This window comes from Oryctolagus cuniculus, chromosome 4, assembly GCF_051225735.1.
Source record: "Oryctolagus cuniculus isolate XC-2025 breed Fujian yellow rabbit chromosome 4, ASM5122573v1, whole genome shotgun sequence".
Classification (NCBI taxonomy): domain Eukaryota; kingdom Metazoa; phylum Chordata; class Mammalia; order Lagomorpha; family Leporidae; genus Oryctolagus; species Oryctolagus cuniculus.
In genome coordinates this window covers 128,690,321-128,710,331 of record NC_142870.1, presented here as the reverse complement: position 1 = coordinate 128,710,331, position 20,011 = coordinate 128,690,321, and the positions used below count along the sequence as shown (strand labels likewise).

At 37.5% G+C, this 20,011-nt stretch overlaps 1 protein-coding gene across 50 annotated transcripts in view; it reads left to right on the top strand.

Moving 5' to 3' along the window:
* The window catches only part of MBNL1 (muscleblind like splicing regulator 1), a 209,486-nt gene that overhangs the window by 147,520 nt on the left and 41,955 nt on the right, over nucleotides 1–20,011 (top strand). For all 50 annotated transcript variants that reach the window (XR_016232641.1, XR_016232640.1, XR_016232639.1 and 47 more), the window contains one exon: nucleotides 18,464–18,634. Coding sequence is in view for 42 of the 50 variants with exons in the window: in XM_089331053.1 (XP_089187179.1) it covers nucleotides 18,464–18,634 (171 nt within the window). In the remaining 8 variants the exon portion in view is untranslated. The remainder of the gene's footprint in view (nucleotides 1–18,463; nucleotides 18,635–20,011) is intronic.

Genomic DNA, 20,011 nt, shown 5'->3' with positions numbered 1-20,011 from the left:
AAATGTAGAGACTTAACTTAGAATTTTTTCACACAATTATGATTCACTGAAACTGTTTTAGAAAAGCTATCTAAAAGGCAGCCATAGCTAATATTTATTTTATGCCAGTATTTTAATGCACAATTAGCACAATTTAATGCACAAACTTAGCACAATTACTTTTAAGGGCCAAAAAAACCTTTCATGTTTGATTTATTGATATAGTAGGATTCTCTTACTGTAACTAATAAATAATTTTCAAATACTTGTTTTATAGTTATTTATTTCATATATAGAAAATATTAAAATTATACAAAAATGGACATTGAACTTTGTTTTTGTATCACTTTTGGCTTTTGTGAAATCAAGAAAAATGTAAAGTGGGTGTTCTAACAAGAAATAATACCAGGGAAAAAAAGCCATTGTAGTTGCTTTTTATTGATAGATCCCTTGAGCTTTTGATAGATCCCTTAGAACTTTTGTCATATTGGTATTTCTAAGTAATACTCCCAACTTGAGTAACTCAGATCAGAGTTATTATTCACTCTTTTCCAATGTGATTTTAGTATGTAATCCAGTTTTTATCTTGGTTTGAAGGTAGCAGTTAAGCATAATAGCAGGCTAATGATTGAACCAGAAATCTGCTCTTGAAGTTGCAAGAGATTGAATAATAATAAAGCCTAATTGGCAGCTAATCAGCAGGCACATTTTGTAAACATTACTGGGTTTTGCAAGTTAAACATATAGTTACTATATGTGATATTACATGTAAATTTTGCATTATTCTGTATCTACTATATGATTCTTTTATGAGACTTCTTCACTTACCCTTTCAATGAATTGACACTGTTATGAGCCTGGCACTACTCCAGGTGTTCTCAGTTTGGGGAATACAACTGGAAAGTAAACAGTCATGGTTCTTATCCTCATTGAGTCTGGTGTAGTGAAGGAAATAGACAACTAATAAGCAGTGTAACTGCTTAAGTGTAACAGATGGGCTGGGACCAGCAAAAAGAACATTTAACAAAGACTTGGAACGTTAAAGAAAACTTCCTGGCGGAGGTAATAGGAAACCCTAACTCTAACCAGGAGTTAGCCAGGCCAGAAAGAAAATGAGAGAGAGGGTAAAGTATTTTAATAGTCGGATCTACATGGGCAAAGTTACATCATCTGTAAGGGATTTCACACAATGAAGTTTAGTGTGGCTAGTTTTTAGGATGTTTGTGTGTGTGTTAGAATAGGAGAGTGGGAGATTATGAAGAAATGGGCCTGGGATTACCTAGAGAGCAGGAAGGTCTTTGTCACTTTTTTTCTGAATTATGAAGATAATTTACACTGTTGTGTCCTCCAGGCTCTTGGCCACTTCAGGTCCTCTTACACTCCTGTCTGAGAATTCATGAAATGCAGCTTTGCTAGTATCATCCCCACCCCATCCAGTGGCTCTCGTTAACAAACAGAGGAAAGTAGACAGTCGTTCACACAATATTTGAAACCTTCTGTAAGCTAGACTGAACTACTTTTCAAACATTTCCCACTACTCTTCTTGCAGATTTATTACTTTTTATTGATGTCTCCATTTTTGCTATTTTTCTTACTTAGATATCTTATTCTCTCTTTGTATAAATGCCACTTGTTCCTTGAGTCTGTTTCGTGTCCTCAGTCTGCCTTAGCATTGAGCACATGAGCGGTCTCACTAAATAGTGGTTGAATTATTGTATAAATGAGCTATTCTATTAAGATATGGTATAAAATATACCTCTTTTTCAGCCTTATCCGTTGCTTCTTTTCTTCTCGCTTATTTTGTCAGGCTAGATTAGGAGATACTGAATTAATTGTTCTGCTTTCCTTTTCCCTGTGTATGTGTATACATGCATCCTAAATTTCCAATCTGGTATACATCTGGCTCGTCTAGAATAATATTATGGTGTCAGAATGCCCTATTTCAGTCCAAATAACACAAAAGACATATACTACTTAATTTTTTTGTATTGTATTAGGGAAGCATATACTAGTTTTTCATTATCTTTTCTAGTGGTAAAATCATTTATATGAAAATAAGCAGAAACAACAAGTTAAAGTTACCTTCATTCTGACTATCCACTGGTGGAATGAATGCTGACCCAGACGATGATAGTACTTTTTTTAAAAAATTTTTATTTGTTTAAAATATTTATTTATTTATTTGAAAGGTGGAGTTATGGAGAGGCAGAGGCAGAGAGAGAGAGATCTTCCATTCACTGGTTCACTCCTCAGATGGCCACAATGGCTGGAGCTGCACTGATCTGAAGCCGGGAACCAGGAGCTTCCTCTGGGTCTCCAACACAGGTGCAGGTGCCCAAGGATTTGGGCCAACTTCTACTGCTTTCCCAGGCCATAACAGAGCTGGATCGGAAGAGGAGCAGCCAGGACTCAAACTGGCATCCATATGGGATGCCAGCACTGCAGGCAGCAAGCTCATCTACTATGCCATAGCACCAGCCCCCTTATTTTACTTTTTAAGGACTTCTTTATTTATTTGAAAGACAGAGCAGCGATGGAGAGAGAGATCTTCCCATTTTCCAGTTCATGCTCTCATCCAAATACTAACCAGGCAGCAACCCTGCTTAGCTTCTGAAATCAGACAAGATCAGGTACATTGAGGGTGATATGGCTATAGACCAGTTCATTCTCTAAATGGCACAATGGCCAGGGCTGACCCGTGTCAAAAATAAGAGCCAGGAACTCCATCAGGGCCTCCCACATGTGTGCAGGAGCCTAAATACTCAGCCATCATCTGCTGCTTTCTGAGGTGCATTTGGAGAGAGCTGGCTTGAAAGCAGAGCAGCCAAGACTCACACTGGTACTCTGATAGAGGGTGCTGGTGTTGAATTTGGCAACTAACCTGCTGTGCCACAATGCTGGCCCATGCTTCTTCACAGTTTAGCGTTGTCTTGGCCTTTAGTGGATTATTTAACCTTTGGAAACCCTCAGTTTCCTTGTTTGTAATTTGAGACCAATAAGAATCACCTCATGGGATTGTCATGAAGATAAATGATAGGTATTATTATGAGAGTTAATGATAGACATTGTAATTACCTTTGAACAGGAGACTGATGAGAGACTTCTACCCATTGTAATTGTCTTCCAAATCAAATGGCAAGAATCCTTATCTCCTTGCTTGGAAATTTATGATATGTTTGCTTACTTTTATAAACATTTACTGCAGTTATGAAAAATTTGCCTTGAGTTTAGACAGTTTATAATGGAATTGTATAAGCAATGTTGTCATGTTAACATAGGTACTACCTGGGCCTGCATTGTGGCATAGTGGGTAAAGTCTTTCTGGTGCCGGCATCTTATATAGGAGCCAAGATATCCTTCATGTCCCAACTGCTCCACTTCCAATCTACTTCTGCTGATGGCCCAAGTGCTTGGACCCCTGCCACTCATGTGGAATACCCTGATGAAGCTCCTGGCTTCAGCCTGGCCCAGAGCCCCGACCATTGTGGCTATCTGGGAAGTAAAGATAGAAGACAGAGGCGCTCTCTGTGTCTCTCCTTATCTCTCTGTAACTCTGACTTTGAAATAGATAAATCCTTAAAAAAAAAAGCCCAAGCAGAAACATAGGAACCACCTAAGCTCTCTAGCCCTCAATGAATGACAATGCAACTAAACTGTATAGTTCCCAATATTATGTATACATAATATACTCTTTGGGGTACCATCTATGTTAGATATAGTTGAGGAATCCTTAGGAATTTTCTTGCACACACTGGGAGCATGGATCCTTTATCCTTCCTTTTCCCTTGAGATCTGTTGATTCCTATGACCAAGGTGTTTAGGAATAACCCTTTGGTCACAGAGGTGGTGCTGGTCCCAGACCTCGTTCAGGATGATATGCCCAAGGGAATAAAGGACAGTAGCTCCTTTTGTACAGTCCCTTGTCCTTAAGAGCCCTTTTTCCCTCTGTGAATGAAAGGAGCTATTTAGCAAACAGAGGTGTCAGTTAACTGACAGATAACATTAGCAGCTTTCTTGAAACCATTGGCAAAAACTAGATTTAAAAGACCTCTGGAAAAGGTTGTGATGTATAAATGAGAATGTATGTCGATGTGTATAGACTAACCAGTTGTCTTCAGAGTAGCACTCGTTAGAATTATATGGGAGACTTTAAGATGCATCTGTGCCTGTGACCTAGTCCAGACTGACTAAATCAGGATTTCTGATAGAGGAGTTTATATTTGTAATGTATAGTCATGATGAAGGAATAGTGACTTAGGCCCTCAAATGTGGTTTGTGTGTTGTGCCCTACTTGTCTCCAGAGTAACATATCAAATCCTACAAACATTTACCAAAATACTTAGGTTACTAAAGTAAGTTTAGTCCTGTCTTTAGCAAGCTCTTTATGAGAAGTTGTAAACTTTTAGAAATTTTCTATAATACATTTGACAGTGCTGAGTTTATTCTATTTGGCAAGAAAGGAAAGCAGCAGTTTTGAAGGAAAGTGAAAGAAAATGTCCACCGAAAGTGATTTTTGGAAAGGATCTCTTCTCTTAATCAAACTTAACCTGTGAAAACTATTCCTTTGTGTTTTCAACCCCTTCTAAAATAGCCCCGTTTTTTAATGCTAGGAGAACAAACATGGGTAGATTCTTAGATTGGCCACTGAGTAAGCTTTCTCACAGCTACCCTAAGAGTTCCTGTTACTTAGACAATTTCGTCAACAGACGTACTGATCAGGCAGGGAGGTTGAGTATCTGTAGATGGCACATAGGTGTGGGTGAGAAAGCTTCAGTGCATTTGGGTCTCCTTGACTTCTGAATATGCAATCTCCCCACTGGATGGTAGCGTTCCCGTTTGCAGGCACTAGTAGAGATAATAGTGTGGTTTAGTTCATTAAAGAAGACTCTGATGGTGAGCAGGAAGGACTCTGACAAAGGAGAGGTTGAAGGAAGATGAGAAAGGAATTCTTTCCAGCTTGTCTGGAGAAGTGGTCCTGCATGATGAAAAACAGTGTTGCAAGGTTCCAGGGAGAATGCTAGAAGAGTGCAAACAACCCAGTCGTTTTACGAGTACCAGCCCCAAATCAAGATTCTTGTTTACATACTCCTCATTTAGTAGTCACTTCACCCCTAGGATGGTGTTCTTATCTTCATTTTTTTAAGAAAAAATCTTTTTTAAGATTTATTCATTTATTTGAAAGAGTCACACAGAGAGGAGAGGCAGAGAGAGAGAGAGGTCTTCCATCCGCTGGTTCACTCCCCAGTTGGCCACAACGGCCGGAGCTGCGCTGATCCGAAGCCAGGAGCCAGGTGCTTCTTTGTGGTCTCTCACATGGGTGCAGGGGCCCAAGGACTTGGGCTATCTTCTGCTGCTTTCCCAGGCCATAGCAGAGAGCTGGATGGGAAGAGGAGTAGCCAGGACTAGAACCGGTGCCCATATGGGATGCTGGCACTGCAGGTGGCGGCTTTACGCACTACGCCACAGTGCTGGCCCCAGGAAAGTTTTATTTAATGAATACAGTTTTCTTAGCTGCAACTTTAGGAATATAGTGATTCTAACCCCCATACCCTGCCTTTCCATCCCCACTCCTGTTCCACCTCCTGCTCCCTCTCCCATCTCATTCTTCATTAAGATTTGTTTTTAATTAACTGTATATACAGAGAATCAACTCTGTACTAAGTAAAGATTTAAACAGTTTACACCCCCCCCCCACACACAGTATAAAGTACTGTTCAAAAACAGGTTTTACAGTTAATTCTCATAGTACAACTCATTAAGGACAGAGTTCCTACATGGGGGGCAAGTGCACAGTGACTCCTGCTGTTAATTTAACAGTTAACACTCTTTATTTATGATGTCAGTGATCACCCAAGATTCTTGGCATGAGCTGCCGAGGCTATGGAAGGCTCGAGTCCACAGACTCTGTCAGTATTTAGACAAGGCCATAAACAGAGTGGAAAGTCTCTCCTCCCTTCAGAGAAAAGTACATCCTTCTCTGATGGTCTCACTCACAGATATCCTTCATGTAGAACATTTTTTTTTTTTTTTTTTGCCACAGTGTCTTGTCTGAAATGCTTTCGTGGGCTTTTCAACCAGATCCGAATTAATCTTCCATTTTTATAGAAAGGGGGGCTGAGTTCAGTGAGACCCAAGGTCTCAAAGTTGCAATTTGAGCAAACAACTTTCTGACTCCAGTTCATGTGGTCTTAAACCACTGAGCTGGGGCTATATTGCCTTTTTTTTATATCAGATCCTGGGATTGTTTCTCTCTGAATCCTTGTACTTTTATAAAGGCTTGTGTATATGAGAAGCGGATAAGCTAAGAACCCAGACACATCCAGCAAGTGACCATATTTGTTATTTGGTTGGGAGCAGAGTAACAAATTGTGCTTGGATAGCAGTGAGAAATTACCTGGAAGATGGGTAAATGGGAAGAAACTAGGGGAGCAGAAAAATAGATTTGAATGAAGAAACGGAGCTATAGTATGGGAGTCAGTGAAGATCATGGAATGCTTGACAACTGCTTCATAGGACAAAATTTCCTATATTCTGCAGTATCATCTGGACACCTTTATTTGGCAAAAGCATTTTGAGCTTGTTTGACTGGGAGTAGATTGTGGGCACAAGAACATGGAGGCACAGACTCCCCTCAGCAAGCAGTCATCAGGGAGACAGGCACAATGCACAGTCTTAGAAAGAGGCATGTTCAATGTGCTAAGAAGGAAAAGATCGCTGTTTCTAACAAGTGCCACCTGCTTTAGCCAGAGGTAGAGAGAGTAAAAAAATCACAGATATGCTGCTACTCATTTAATGCACCCAAGCTGGGTGGTTAGCAGATCTGGGCTTTCAGCCTAAATGTTGTTGATACGACAGCAAGGGAAAAACATCATGTGACGGCCTTCTGTGCTTTTCTCCTTCACGTTCACATTCTGGTTTATTAAAAAACAGTGTTGCCATGGCTGACATTCCTATGAGGCCCAACATCTCTCTGCTTTTCATCTTAACTAAGCATTTAAGAATCTGCCCTGCAGTTTCTGATTGCCGTTCAGAACATAGCTCCTTGTGATGACTAAGCTTTTTCCAGTGCCTTTGCTTAAGTCGTGACTTCCATATCGCCTTCCAAACTTATTGGTAGATGTTTTGTAAAAGTTGCAGCAAAGCTTATAAATCTATTTATTTGTTAATAGGGATTCCTTCCCCCCAAGTTATTCTAGTATACTAGACACATACATGAAATGCTTCTAAAAATTCTGAGACTTTCCGATCTTATTCCAAAGATAATTTTTAGGTAAGATAATTTTTAGGTAACGTTTGTTGATTTTTACTTCTTTTGATATTTGGCAAACTGCCCTAGGAAGCCAGTGTCAGTGGAGGTGGAGTGTAGAGGAGGAGACCGGCTCAGATAGCCTGCATTGTGATACTGCTTTTTTGCTTCCAGAGATTTTTTTTTCTTCCTTCCTGCTTAGTCTGCTGCAGTCAGCATCCAAAACATGTTTGGGGCTCCTGAGCCAATTGCCTTCCTCCCCTCTGCAGCCTCAATCTGAGAGCAAGCTGATGGCTGTGTTCAGTTTTAGCAAATTGTGGTGGGGGTGTGAGGAGGGAGTGCTATCCCTACGAGGACAGAGCCAGTGTCACTGAGCACATTTTGTTTAAGTACAAAGTTGATCTGTCTGAAGGAGACAGTGGTGAGCTGTGGTGAAGACCTCTTTATCACCTCACCTACTCTTCGTGCTCTGTCATTGTCATTTATGTGAAGCAGTAGCATTTAACAGCTGGACCTCAGGCAGATTTGTGAGGTTGGAAAGCAAAAGTGTGTTTTCAGTTAGAGAACCCCACAGGTTTGCAGAGGAGTGCCAATTAAAAATTGTAGGAAAGGAAGAGTCTGATATTTGACAAAGACAATGATGTTTCTAAAAGATTGGAGAACAGAGTAATATAATATGCCTGCATATAAATGGCAGCCAAAATTTTAGATACCTTTTATAGTTTCGAAAATTATTTAAGTAATACACACTACCCATCTAGTAACTATTGATGGAAGGTTTGCAATAGAAATATTCACGTGAGTTGTTGGAAGCGTATTGCATAATATTATACCTTGAAGTTTATTACAACTAAATAATAAATGTTATGATTTTACATATGTAACTCTTTTGATAGGGTTTACATTCCTTAATTGTAGGGATATGTAATATTTAGCAAGTATAAATATAGCAGGTGCTTAATATAAATGTCAGGTGATGATGTGAGCTGACTTCATCAAAAGTTTTTCCCTTCCTCATTTCCTTTCTTTTTCTTTTTTAAAATTTTCCTGAGTAAAGGACTTGCCCATTAAAATATATATTACCATCCAGCTTATATGTCACACACACAAAAAGAAGTTAACTTTTTCATTATATCTGATACACACAAATTGAAGAGGCGAGGTCAGTGGAATACATAGATAATTCAAGAACCTCATTTGCCTCTCTAGTTTTTTTGTTGAAATGGATAAGGTGAAGCATCATCTTATCTTGTTTGATTTTTTGTTTTGTTTTGTTTTTTCCTTTTGATCCTATAGTACATGTCCTTCTGAGTGGGGAAAAAAACACTAAAATTAACTTGAACATCTAGGTTTTTCCATTATACTTTGGGAATACTATGTGGATTAGGTTTCTCAAAAATTGGTTGCTTATGCTGTGAAACATCTTTTCATTTGCAGAACTCAAAGTGGGTTGCAGCCTCTATGTGGTTCTGACAGTTTTGGTTAGTCTTTCACATTTCTAGTGTGAGCAGTCAATAACTAGGAAAATGTAAGATGATTAAGTGACACGTACTTGGTATGTCTAGGGCAATGATTAGGAGTGGCAGTTCTTAGACTGCCTAGGTTCAGTTTGGGTCCTTGGGCAAGTCTCTTATCCTATCTGCACTTCAATAAAATGTAGCAGAAACTGTAAAATGTTATAAAAAATATTTGTCAGTGATATTGAGAGGATTAAGTGAATTAACATTGGTGAGTTGCTTGAAACGGTCCCTGGAACATAGGAAGCAGTATGTAAGTTCCATTTTACCAAAATACTGAAAATATACCTTTGGGATTTAATCCATATCTTATGGTAGGAGGAAGATTTAAAGATAGAAAGTTTTTGCTTTGTAAGTGGAAGAGATGCTAGCATAACTTTGTAAAGAACTGCCTAATCAAGTCTTTCAGGAGACTTATAAAGGGAAAATTGTGTGCATTGACTTAAGAAATTTACCTCCTTTTATCTTCAAGGAAACCCTGGAAATAGAACAGAGAAGTCTTGCTGTAATCCACTGAAAAATAGTTTTATGATGAATTGGGTTATATTTGTAAAGTTTTTTGTATTTCTCAATTGAGAGACATGCGCTACAAGTAGAGCACTAAATTTTATTATGTAAATATTAGGGCTTTTAATTATTAGTCAAGATTGAGGAGTGTCTGATTTGGATGTCCTAAAACTTGAGAAGTGTTTGAGCTGCAAACAGTTTAGAAATCTGACAGTTGCTCTATGGAAAAAATAATGAAGCAATTGAAAAAATAATAGAAACATAGTGATCTGGCATTTCCAATTTTATGATGCTATAAAAAAGCAGCCAACAAATGTTGGACTGTTTAATGATGCTGGCACTTACCAAATGTCACTGGACTTTCACAAGGTCATGGAGACTCTGGTTTGATTCAGGGATGCTAGCCAGATCCATCTTTGGAGCTCAAGAGGACTGTGGAATAGGGGAAGACAATAGTTGCAGTTAAACCCTTCATTTCATTAGCTTCTGTGATGGCTGTGTAGTTTTGTTGGGTTCTGTAGGTCAGAGGAGGCCAAAGGTGTAAAAGAAAAGAGAGACCAATTCTTCAATCATCCAATCACAAGCAACTCAAGTAGATTTTTGTAGGGCCACTCTGAGAAGATTAGAGTTCTTTAGATGGCTATCAGCTAACATGGGTACTGATGGCTGTCACAGTTGTATATGTATCTGATCTCTTGCAGGCAAAAGCTACTGGAGAAAAAGAGTGGAATTTTTGTCACAAGACTCTGATTTGCTGTCTTTTCCACTTTCTCCACCTCCTCGGTGGTTGCTAACCCTGACTCCCACACATTATATAATGCTTATCTAGAGGTGTCAGGTTTCACTTATGCCATTTTCAAGATGATTAATGGGAGTTGTGCAATTACAGCTCCTGAGTTCTCTGGGGGAAAAAGTCACAGTATCCCTATGTTTGAGTTAGAGTACCTTAGTATTGCATCAGCAGTGAGGATATTTTGGGATATTGTAAATGTCACTATTGGTTTTAATATCCAAGAATCTTCATTATCAAATTTAGGAATGTAATACAAAATAGAACCTGGAACAGCCACTGATGGAGCTCTTTACATAACTGGAAAAATTTAACCTAAAAACCTGTTTGAGAAAAGATTAGACATTAACAGGAAAATGTTGCTTAACAACTTAAACCTATTACTTTCTTTCAAGCCATGCAAAATTACAAATTTAAACTCAACAGGCTGTCTTTGTGTGAATGTATTTGTATTTCTTTCTTATACTGACAGTCTTAAAATTGTTAAACCACAGTATGTGTGTGTATGTCTATGAATGTGAACTTTCTGTGGGACCAGGAAAGGAAAAGAATCTAAATTTGCCTTATATTGTATTTCACTTGAAGACATATTTTATATCTGTGGTCAAGTAATTTTAAGAAATTGGGACTATTTCAATGAAAATACATTCATAAATTCTGCTTTTTTTCCTCCTTCACTGGTAGAAAGAAAATTCTCCCATTTTCCTAGTTGAATTGAACTCCCAGCATTTGGTGTAATGTTGATTGAATGAAGAAATAGCAATTCATCTGGAAAGTTAGGCTTTAAATATTGGTTATGATTGCTCTGTTGATATCATGTTAAGTTTAGAAGGCTAGGGATTACTTGACTCACAAAAGTGAGAGAAGTGATTCCTTTCTTCACCTCTATGGGGATGCTAATCATTACTTCCTGGTGTTACCCAAAAGACCAATGAGGAAATTGAAACAGAAACTGTTCTAGATTTAAAGAATAGTTTCTTTCCTTTCCAGATGATAAAACTGTAAAAATAAGTACAAGGGTAATACTTTCATAAAATTAGGAAGTTATGTAATACAAAAAAGAACCTCATTTACTTAACTAAGTTAAAGAATCATGAATATTTGAGAATAAAAAATATGTGTTAATATAAATATTTTAGTAATTAGGATATCATACTATTTAATATATTACATGTATAGTAATTGCTTATTATATACTGTTTATTAACAGTATGGTACAGTATTGCATAGTATTTGTAAAACAAAAGATAACATCAAAACAGTGTAATAGCCTAAAAAAAAAAATACCTGTTTTAACTACTTAACTACTTTAGATTTTTTTTTTCCAAAATGAGAGCTCAGTGTCCCCTTTAGGTTTATCCCATAGTACTCTAAAGGGCCTTAAGTATTATTCCAGATAAAACAGGAAATATAAATTTTAACTCAAAAATCCTAGGTTGCTTGAATTTACAACATGCGTAAAATCTAAGCTTGTAATACATATGCTGCTTTTAGAAAGAGGTACAAAAAGGGGGTGAATAAGTGTGTATATATACAATTATTCACAAATGTATATATGTTTGATTAAAAATAACAGCCAGAATTCAGTTGGTGGTTAAAAATCTGTGGTTAATTTTCTGTGTTCTCTGGCTATCTGATTTATATTTCTCAGTAGCTTCTTTTTGAAGGAGGGCATTCCTGTTTAGCGAAAAATAATCATCAGCTCCATTATTCTGGTTTACAAGTGAATGAACCTGTTGATATGATTTTAGAATTCTACTATTTATACTTTGATGTCCCATAGTCTTTTGTTTTATCACAAGTGCAAAAAAAAAAATTGAAATACACACTTTAAAGATTTTAGAAATTGCAAATCTTTCAATTTGAAAAAATTAAAAGATTAAGTGGTCCACAGCCACTCCTTTTGATTCAAGTTTTGTAGTGAAATCTATTATCTTGCATTTGAGGAATTACCAGAATAAAAGACCCTGCCACTTAAAGCTAAGGGTAAAAAAATTTAAAGCTCATAAAATAAGGCTGTATTATGAGCTGTTTTTAACTGTGTTTATCCCTGTTATGAATTGAATGTCCTTGTCCCTGTTAAATTTCTACTTTGAAGCTCTAACTTCCAGTGTTTATTTGGAGTTGGGTCTTCTAAGGAAGTATTTAAAATTAAAAAAACTCTGGGTGGGGCTCTTATCTGCTAGGCTTATGGTCCTCATAAAAAGAGATATCAAGAAGTTCATTCTCCCATCCCTCCTGATGGTTCTCCACCTCTCATGCATGCACCAAGAAAGGCCTTGTGAGGATTTAAGGAAAAGGTTGTGATCAGCAAGCCAGGAAGACAGTCCCAATCAGAAACTGAATTGGCCAGATACTTGATCTTGTATTTGTAGCCTCCCAAACAATGAGAAATTACATTTCTTTTTTAAGCCACATAGAGTATGGCATTCTGTTATGGCAGCCTGAGGAGATAACACAACACTCAGTGAATTCCATTAGGTGTAAAGCAGTGATTGACTCTCAAAGAGGGATGATTTCAGCCCACCACCTTCTGGGATGTCACTATCTGGAGACATTTTCGGTTGTGGTAGTTATGGGGTGGGAGTGCAATAACCATGTAGTGATTAGCGGCGAGGGATGAAAGCTCCCCCAACAAAGCTTTACCTGCCCCCAAATGTCAGTCATACTGAGGTTGAAAAACCCTGAATATCCTTTTAGGATTGCATGTGTTCTTGTAATCTGACAGAAGTCTCTTATAAAAACAAGTAAGTTGTTAAGAAATTCACATTTAAGAGCTAGAATATACTCCGTGTTAGATGCAATTGCAATATTTAGAGAAGCCAGGAAACTGATCCTAAACTCATATCCACCTAAGTGATAACCAAACATTGGGTGTATATATGTATGTATGAAGTATAAATTTTTTCTTAATCACTTTATAGACTGCCATAAAACTCCTACCCCTAGATACTTATAATTTCTAAATGAATATTATATGAGGGGACTTCAAAAAGTTTATTGAAAATACATATTATGAGAAAATGATGCATGGATTTCAAGATATTTTTACACCAAAGTTAATTCCATTTTTCATAAATTTTTGAAGTACTCTCATATATCTATACACCCACCTAAGTACTAGAACTGATAACTAAAAGCATGAAAGTCATCGAAGCACATTTTTAGAAGCATGAAATGTTGGGGCAAGCATTGTGGCGTAGCAGTAAAGCCTTTGCCTCCAAGTTCAGCATCCATCTGTGCGCTGGCATGAGTCCCAGCTGCTCCACTTCTGATCGAGCTCCCTGTTAACAGGCCTGGGAAAGCAACAGAAGTGTTTGGGCCCCTGCCACGCACATAGGAGACCATGATGAACCTCCTGGCTTCAGCCTAGCCCAGGCCTGGTTGTTGTGCCCATCTAGGGAGTGAACCAGCAGATGGAAGATAAATTTTGTCTCTCTTTCCCTCTCTCTCCCCAACTCACCCCCCCTTCCTCCCCTTTTCTGTAACTGTGACTTTAAAATAAATCTTTTTTTTAAGGAAGTGTGAAATGTAACATTTTCACTACCAGTGTTTTTTGGAAAAAAAATTTCTAGATACTTGTATCATTGTAGTTAAAACAAATTTGTAAGAATTTTCAGTAAGAAGTAACTAAATTCCTAGCCAGTGTTTCTGACCAAGATGTGAGCAATGAATATCTCCAGAAAGTGCTTCAAAAATATTTGCATATCTCAGCTGTCCCAAAGGAAATACTGGTTTTGTTGTAACAGTTAAAACAAATGGTTATGATTTTGAACAGTCTTACCAGAAAACCAGCATTACCAATAAAATTTGGAAGGGCCTTATGAATATAAGCTGGAACTCTTACAATTTTTTATTGCTTCTTTATTTCCAGATTTTGCCCAAATACGACTTGGTTATTTTTTTCCTACCATGTAGTTATCATTTGGCAGTTCAGTTACATGTCTTTAGATATTTGACTTCATAAATCACAACATTTCTTTTCTTGGGTGGAAAACATAACTTAAAATGTGAATTTAGTTTAATACATATAGTTTATATATTACAGTCATGCCTTTGGAGTTTGTATTGAGTTAAGCTTATGAAAAGCCTCCTTGAATGAAGCCTAAGGAATCTAGGTTATAGGCTCTATAGAGTGGTCCTCTGTTCTGTGAGATAATTCTTTGAAAGTAAGATTTCAGTGCAATCCATAGAAGCAAAGCATAAAAAATTGAGTATTGGAAAGTGCATTAGAACAGCATTTTTCTTTGGTGGATATGGCAAATACATAATGATGAGTAAGGATCAAACTTGTGTTGCATTATTGATGGTTGGCATGCACTGTCACCTTTTTTCACTACCTGGTGATGCTTATATACCTCTTTGTTAGTTTTTCTTCTGTTGTGGCAAAGCTTTTATTTGGTTCTTAAATTATTGACCTCTGAATAAAGGCATCTTGAGGTTAGTACAATGCAGAACCAAGATTTGGTATTCAATTTAGTGTTTTTTTTTTTGTTTTTTTTTTTTTAAGATTTATTTATTTATTTGAAAGGCAGAGTTAGAGAGAGGCAGAGGCAGAGAAAAGTCTTCCATCTACTGGTTTACTCCCCAAACGGCCGCAACAGTGGAGCTGGGTTGGTCCGAAGCCAGGAGCCAGCAGTTTCCTCTGAGTCCCCTACATGGTTGCAGGGGCCCAAGCACTTGGGCCACCTTCTCAGGACATAGCAGAGAGCTGGATTGAAAGCAGAACAAGTGGGACTCAAACTAGACCCATATGGGATGCGTGAACTTCAGGCGGTGGCTCTACCCGCTATGCCATAGCGCTTGGTCCTCAATTTAGTTTTTAAACAGTTACCACTGCTGTCTCTAGAACAGATATATCCTTTGGTGTAGCAATATGTGATGATGGAACCCCTGCAGATAAAGGAGGCAATGTAACCATGTTGAATTTACCTTAACTCTCAAAGGAAGGTGGTTTACTCCAGGGTCTTAGGCAATACTCTAACAAAAGATGGTTATTCTAATTTATTTGTGACTTTTTTATTTATCAAACCATAGTTCTTCAGCAGCATAGTCAAAACGGAACCAGTTTTGAAATTTCTTAGAAGAAAAGTTTATTTAGTATCACTTATAGAAGTTACTGTTACTTTTTTCACACCTGTCACTGAAAGTTCATGTGACTATGCTCAGTTACATTTTATAGTGTGTTTTGCCATATCAAAATCACCTGGATTGTTATGAACCCCCAGACCTTGGCCACAGACCCCATATGGGAGAGGCTTGACTGTGTACTTGTTCACAAAATGCCCTTAGTTGACTCTTAGGAAGGCAGCTTTTTCAAAGTAAAAGCCCACTGCATTCATACCAAGCCTGGAACAGAAGGGTAACATAGCTATGAACAGCATTTATTCTGAGTAGTTTTAATAAATACAGAATGAAAACCAAAGGTCTGAGCTTCTCATTGATAACAGAATCCATAGTAAACACACGTGGATTTCACTCCATGGTTTCCTCCTGTGCTGTGTTGATAAGAGGGACCAGGTGGTATATGTTCAAGGGAGGTACTGGAATGCAGTGCCTGGGAAGATGTGTGTGAGTGTTGACAAGGCCTGGTTCACAGCCCGGGGCGCTCTGTGCTCTTTATGGAACTGTAGAAACTGACCTGAATGAATAGAAAGTAACTGAATCCTCAGGGTGGATATAATCCATTTATCTGCACTTAAATAATCCCAATTTTTAAATAAGTGTGATATGGACATAGAAGCAGAATTTCTCCTACAGACAGGTAGTTCTTTGTATTAGAAAAGCAGGCTTTCTCTAGGAGACGTTGAATGAATATCCCTGAAATTGGACCATGTTTCATTCGTGAGCTTATTTATTCTGGTGTAGCACTCTGGTTTACTTTCATTCTAAGTGTTGTTTTGCATGAGATCCTTTTAAGCTAAGGATGTGCTTGTGATTTCAGTGCATATTAAGCATAATAATTTTATATGAAATAAGTCATATGTATGTATATGTTAAATTTGTGCACATAAAAATAGCTATAACAGGGCCGGCGCCGCAGCTCAACAGGCTAATCCTCCGCCTAGTGGCGCCAGCACACCGGGCTCTAGTCCCGGTCGTGGTGCCGGATTCTGTCCCTGTTGCCCCTCTTCCAGGCCAGCTCTCTGCTGTGGCCTGGGAAGGCAGTGGAGGATGGCCCAAGTGCTTGGGCCCTGCACCCCATGGGAGACCAGGAGAAGCACCTGGCTCCTGCCATGGGATCAGCGCAGTGCGCCGGTCGCGGCGGCCATTGGAGGGTGAACCAACGGCAAAAAGGAAGACCTTTCTCTCTGTCTCTCTCTCTCACTGTCCACTCTGCCTGTCAAAAAAAAAAAAAAAAAAAAGCTGTAACAAACATAAAAATTACTTTCATGTTAGTGTTTTGCTCTTTTGTGTGATAGCAATTTAAATTGTGGGGATGATGTAGGTTTTTAAATTTTTTTATTTTTATTTATTTGAGAGGCATAATTCCCACTTCTCCCACTTGCTAGTTCACTTCCCAAATGCACACAATAACCATAGCTAACCCAGCATGAAGCTAGGAGCTGGAAACTCCGTCTCCATCTCCCACATGAATGGCTAACTATTTGAGCCATCACTTGCTTCCCCTCATCTGGAAGAAAGCTGGAATCTGGAAAGGAGCCCAGACTTGAATCTGATAAGGGTTGCAGATACTAGGCCAAATGTCCACCTCTGATGTAGGATTTATAGCAATTCTAGATTAAAAACCCTGAGGCTAAAAGAAGTTCATTTCTTACATAGTTCATACAGTTGATAAGTAAGAGAGGTAGGCCTCTGTCCCAGGTCTTGCGAATTATAAGGTCTTGCTATCAATCACTGTACTATATTGCTCCTGATTTAAAGGATTACATAAAACTTCCTCAGATAGCAGGCAAGAGCCTATATTAGCCAAGTTGCAACATTACTTTAAAAAAAAGTTTATTATTTTCATCTATTTGAAAGAGTTTTGAGAGCAAGCAAGAGCAGGTGAGAAGGAAAGGAATAGGGAGATAGATATTTATAGATATTTCCAACTGTTGGTTCATTTCCAAAATGTCCACAAAAGCCAGGTCTGGCCTAGATCCCCATCCAGGCCTCCTATATGAGTAGTAGGGACCCAGGCACTTGAGCCATCTCTACTGCCCCTCAGGAAGCCAGATCTGAAATGAAGCAGACAGGATTCCAACCAGCACTCAGATGCTCAGAGATGTAGGCATTCCAAGAGCAGTTTAATCTGCTCTGCCACATTGCCTGCTGCAACTTATTCCTAAATCAAAAGAGGCAAAGCAGATTGTTCTGATAAGCATGTGAAAGATTTTTAATCATAAAAATAAGCATCAGTTTTCAGAGTCAATTTACATGATGGTCAAGTTAGGCTAAATTGATGTTTCTTAGGAGAAGAAAACTTGAGAAATTGGTTGATGGCTTCAGTTAATACTTCTTTTTTTAACAAACAAGTTTAATTAAATTTATTGTTGAAAGGTAGTTGATGAGATGTTACTGTCATTATATTGAAATAATGTAGATAGAGTCCCTCACACAATACTGTATATGACAGACGTTAATGACTATTTTTGATTAAAAGAACTATCCCAAAGGAAAGGTATATTCACACATACTATGTTTTAATAGTCTATTTGTTTCTCCATTTTACAGTCTGCATTTATTTGAATGCAAATACTCATTCTATTTTTAAAGTATTTCTTGAGCAATGGAGACTAGATTTATCTCTGGAAGTTTAAAGGCCACATTTTACACTAGTGTTTTATTGACCTAACTAATCTCTGTATGCAGTGGGGACACATGAAGTACTTTTCTTTTCAATTGTAAATTTCCTAACTCTTGGGCATACAGAGCTTAGTAGTATTTTAATTTTGTTATAAGATACTTGTGAAAGTGTTTTACTGAAAATACAGTGTGCCTTGAGTCCTCTAAGTTCATTTCCTAAGAACTCAGTAAAAGTAAAAATAGTTGAGAACATCATGATTCTTTTGGATTCATTAAACAGTATTACATATAGTTAAAATGTATTACCTCTAGCAAGAGCCTAATAATCTTTATTTGATATTCTGTGTTTTAGTATTATGGTTGGCAGTTTGTAGATTTTTAAACTTGAATCTAGAAATATTAATGCTAAGATTATTAAAATAATGGAAGTCCTTTATGCTTTTTTGAAATGTCTTTTTTTTTGAAATGTCTTAACCCTCATTTTGATAAGGTATTTGGGTAAATTACTTTTTCTAAGTGTGTGATAAAACAATATGGACAGAACAGTATGTATGTAGTGATATGAAATACTTATGATAGTTCAAGTAGTTGGTTTGCATGCTTATTGTTATTTTTTTAGAACTTGCTGATTGTATTCCTTTTTAAAAAGGCATTTGCTCCTTTTGTTTTTTTTAGGGTCGTTGCTCCAGGGAGAACTGCAAATATCTTCATCCACCCCCACACTTAAAAACACAGTTGGAAATAAATGGGCGCAATAACTTGATTCAGCAGAAGAACATGGCCATGTTGGCCCAGCAAATGCAACTAGCTAATGCCATGATGCCCGGTGCCCCGTTACAACCCGTGGTAAGTACCTTTTCAGTCCTCTTTGTAATTGTATTTATAATTCCTAGTGCCCAGTGTCAGTGCTGAGCTGATGATGGCAATGGATCAAGTTAGCACAGGTATTGCCTTTTTTTTTTTTTTTTAGCAAAATTAAAAATCAGACTCTGGAACAGTTTTCACATGTGAAACTATTCATCTTGCGAGTAAATCATGTGAAACTTATGTGATGGTGTTTCTCTTCCTAAAACTGTCTTCCAAATAAATCCTATGACTTACAGATATTAGAATAGTTTTTGTTAAAATCGTGATCAAGCTCATCAGTATAGTTACTGGGCATTTTCAGTGTACCTGTAAAAGTAATCATGATTTTTTTTAAATTGATATAGTCTTTAATTTTGAGAACATTTCTCCCTTTCCTCCCTACTTGAAGAGAATCTGTATAGTTTTTGTTAATGATGAGTCTTTGTTAATCTTTAAAATTAAACTTGAAATTATTTCATGGTTACAAATACTAGGAAATATTCTGATAGTGATGAATTGGCATCATGGACCTGGACATCTCATCAAAGAATTAATTAGTAGTGGCAGAAACTCTGAGGATTTTTTTTTTTTAGAGTCAGTGTTGAGAAGTTGTGGGAGTCATAGATATTCTTCATTTGCTGAGCAGTGTATGTGGGTAACTCTTGCTTCAGAATGTATCTGTTTAACTATTCAAATTTTTTGGTGTGTGTGTGATAGTTTTAATGAGCTTTATATTCATGAAATTGTAAGATATTATAATTAATGATAGGTTGAAAAGCATGTTTTTGGTGCTAATTGGGATTTAGTAATTATATGTTTAAATTTAAATGCTTGTTAAAATTTGCAGTGATCTGAACTGAATATATATGGCAGTAATTTATGTTACAAACTTATATGCAATATTATGGGGTCATGGAAGTGTGAAGACCTATGTGTTTCTCATGCACTAACTAGCAGATGTGCTTTTTTTAACACCTGAATTCAATATAATTATTCTGTCTTAAAATTTACCACGAAAGTAACTGAAAAGGAGGGAGGGATCTCCCTATCACACCAGCAGTGCTACCAATTAATGAATACTATACAGTTACATCTTAAATTTGCTGTTTGTGACATCTACTAATTTCATATCTGAATTGAGATAGCTTGAGGATTTCCATTTGTTTAAAGAAGAGAAACTAGTTATAATCATTCTCTCTAATGGAAAACACAGGACAGAAGTCTCTTTAAACTTGGCCCTCACATACAGTTTCAAAGATCAGAGAAATCCTTCAGATGACTGCAGTTTAGTTGACAGAAAACCTGGATGTGAGAGACTTTGTTCTACCTAACATTAAAAGCATATTCCCTGCAGGGTTGTACCCTCTCTGGGCCCAG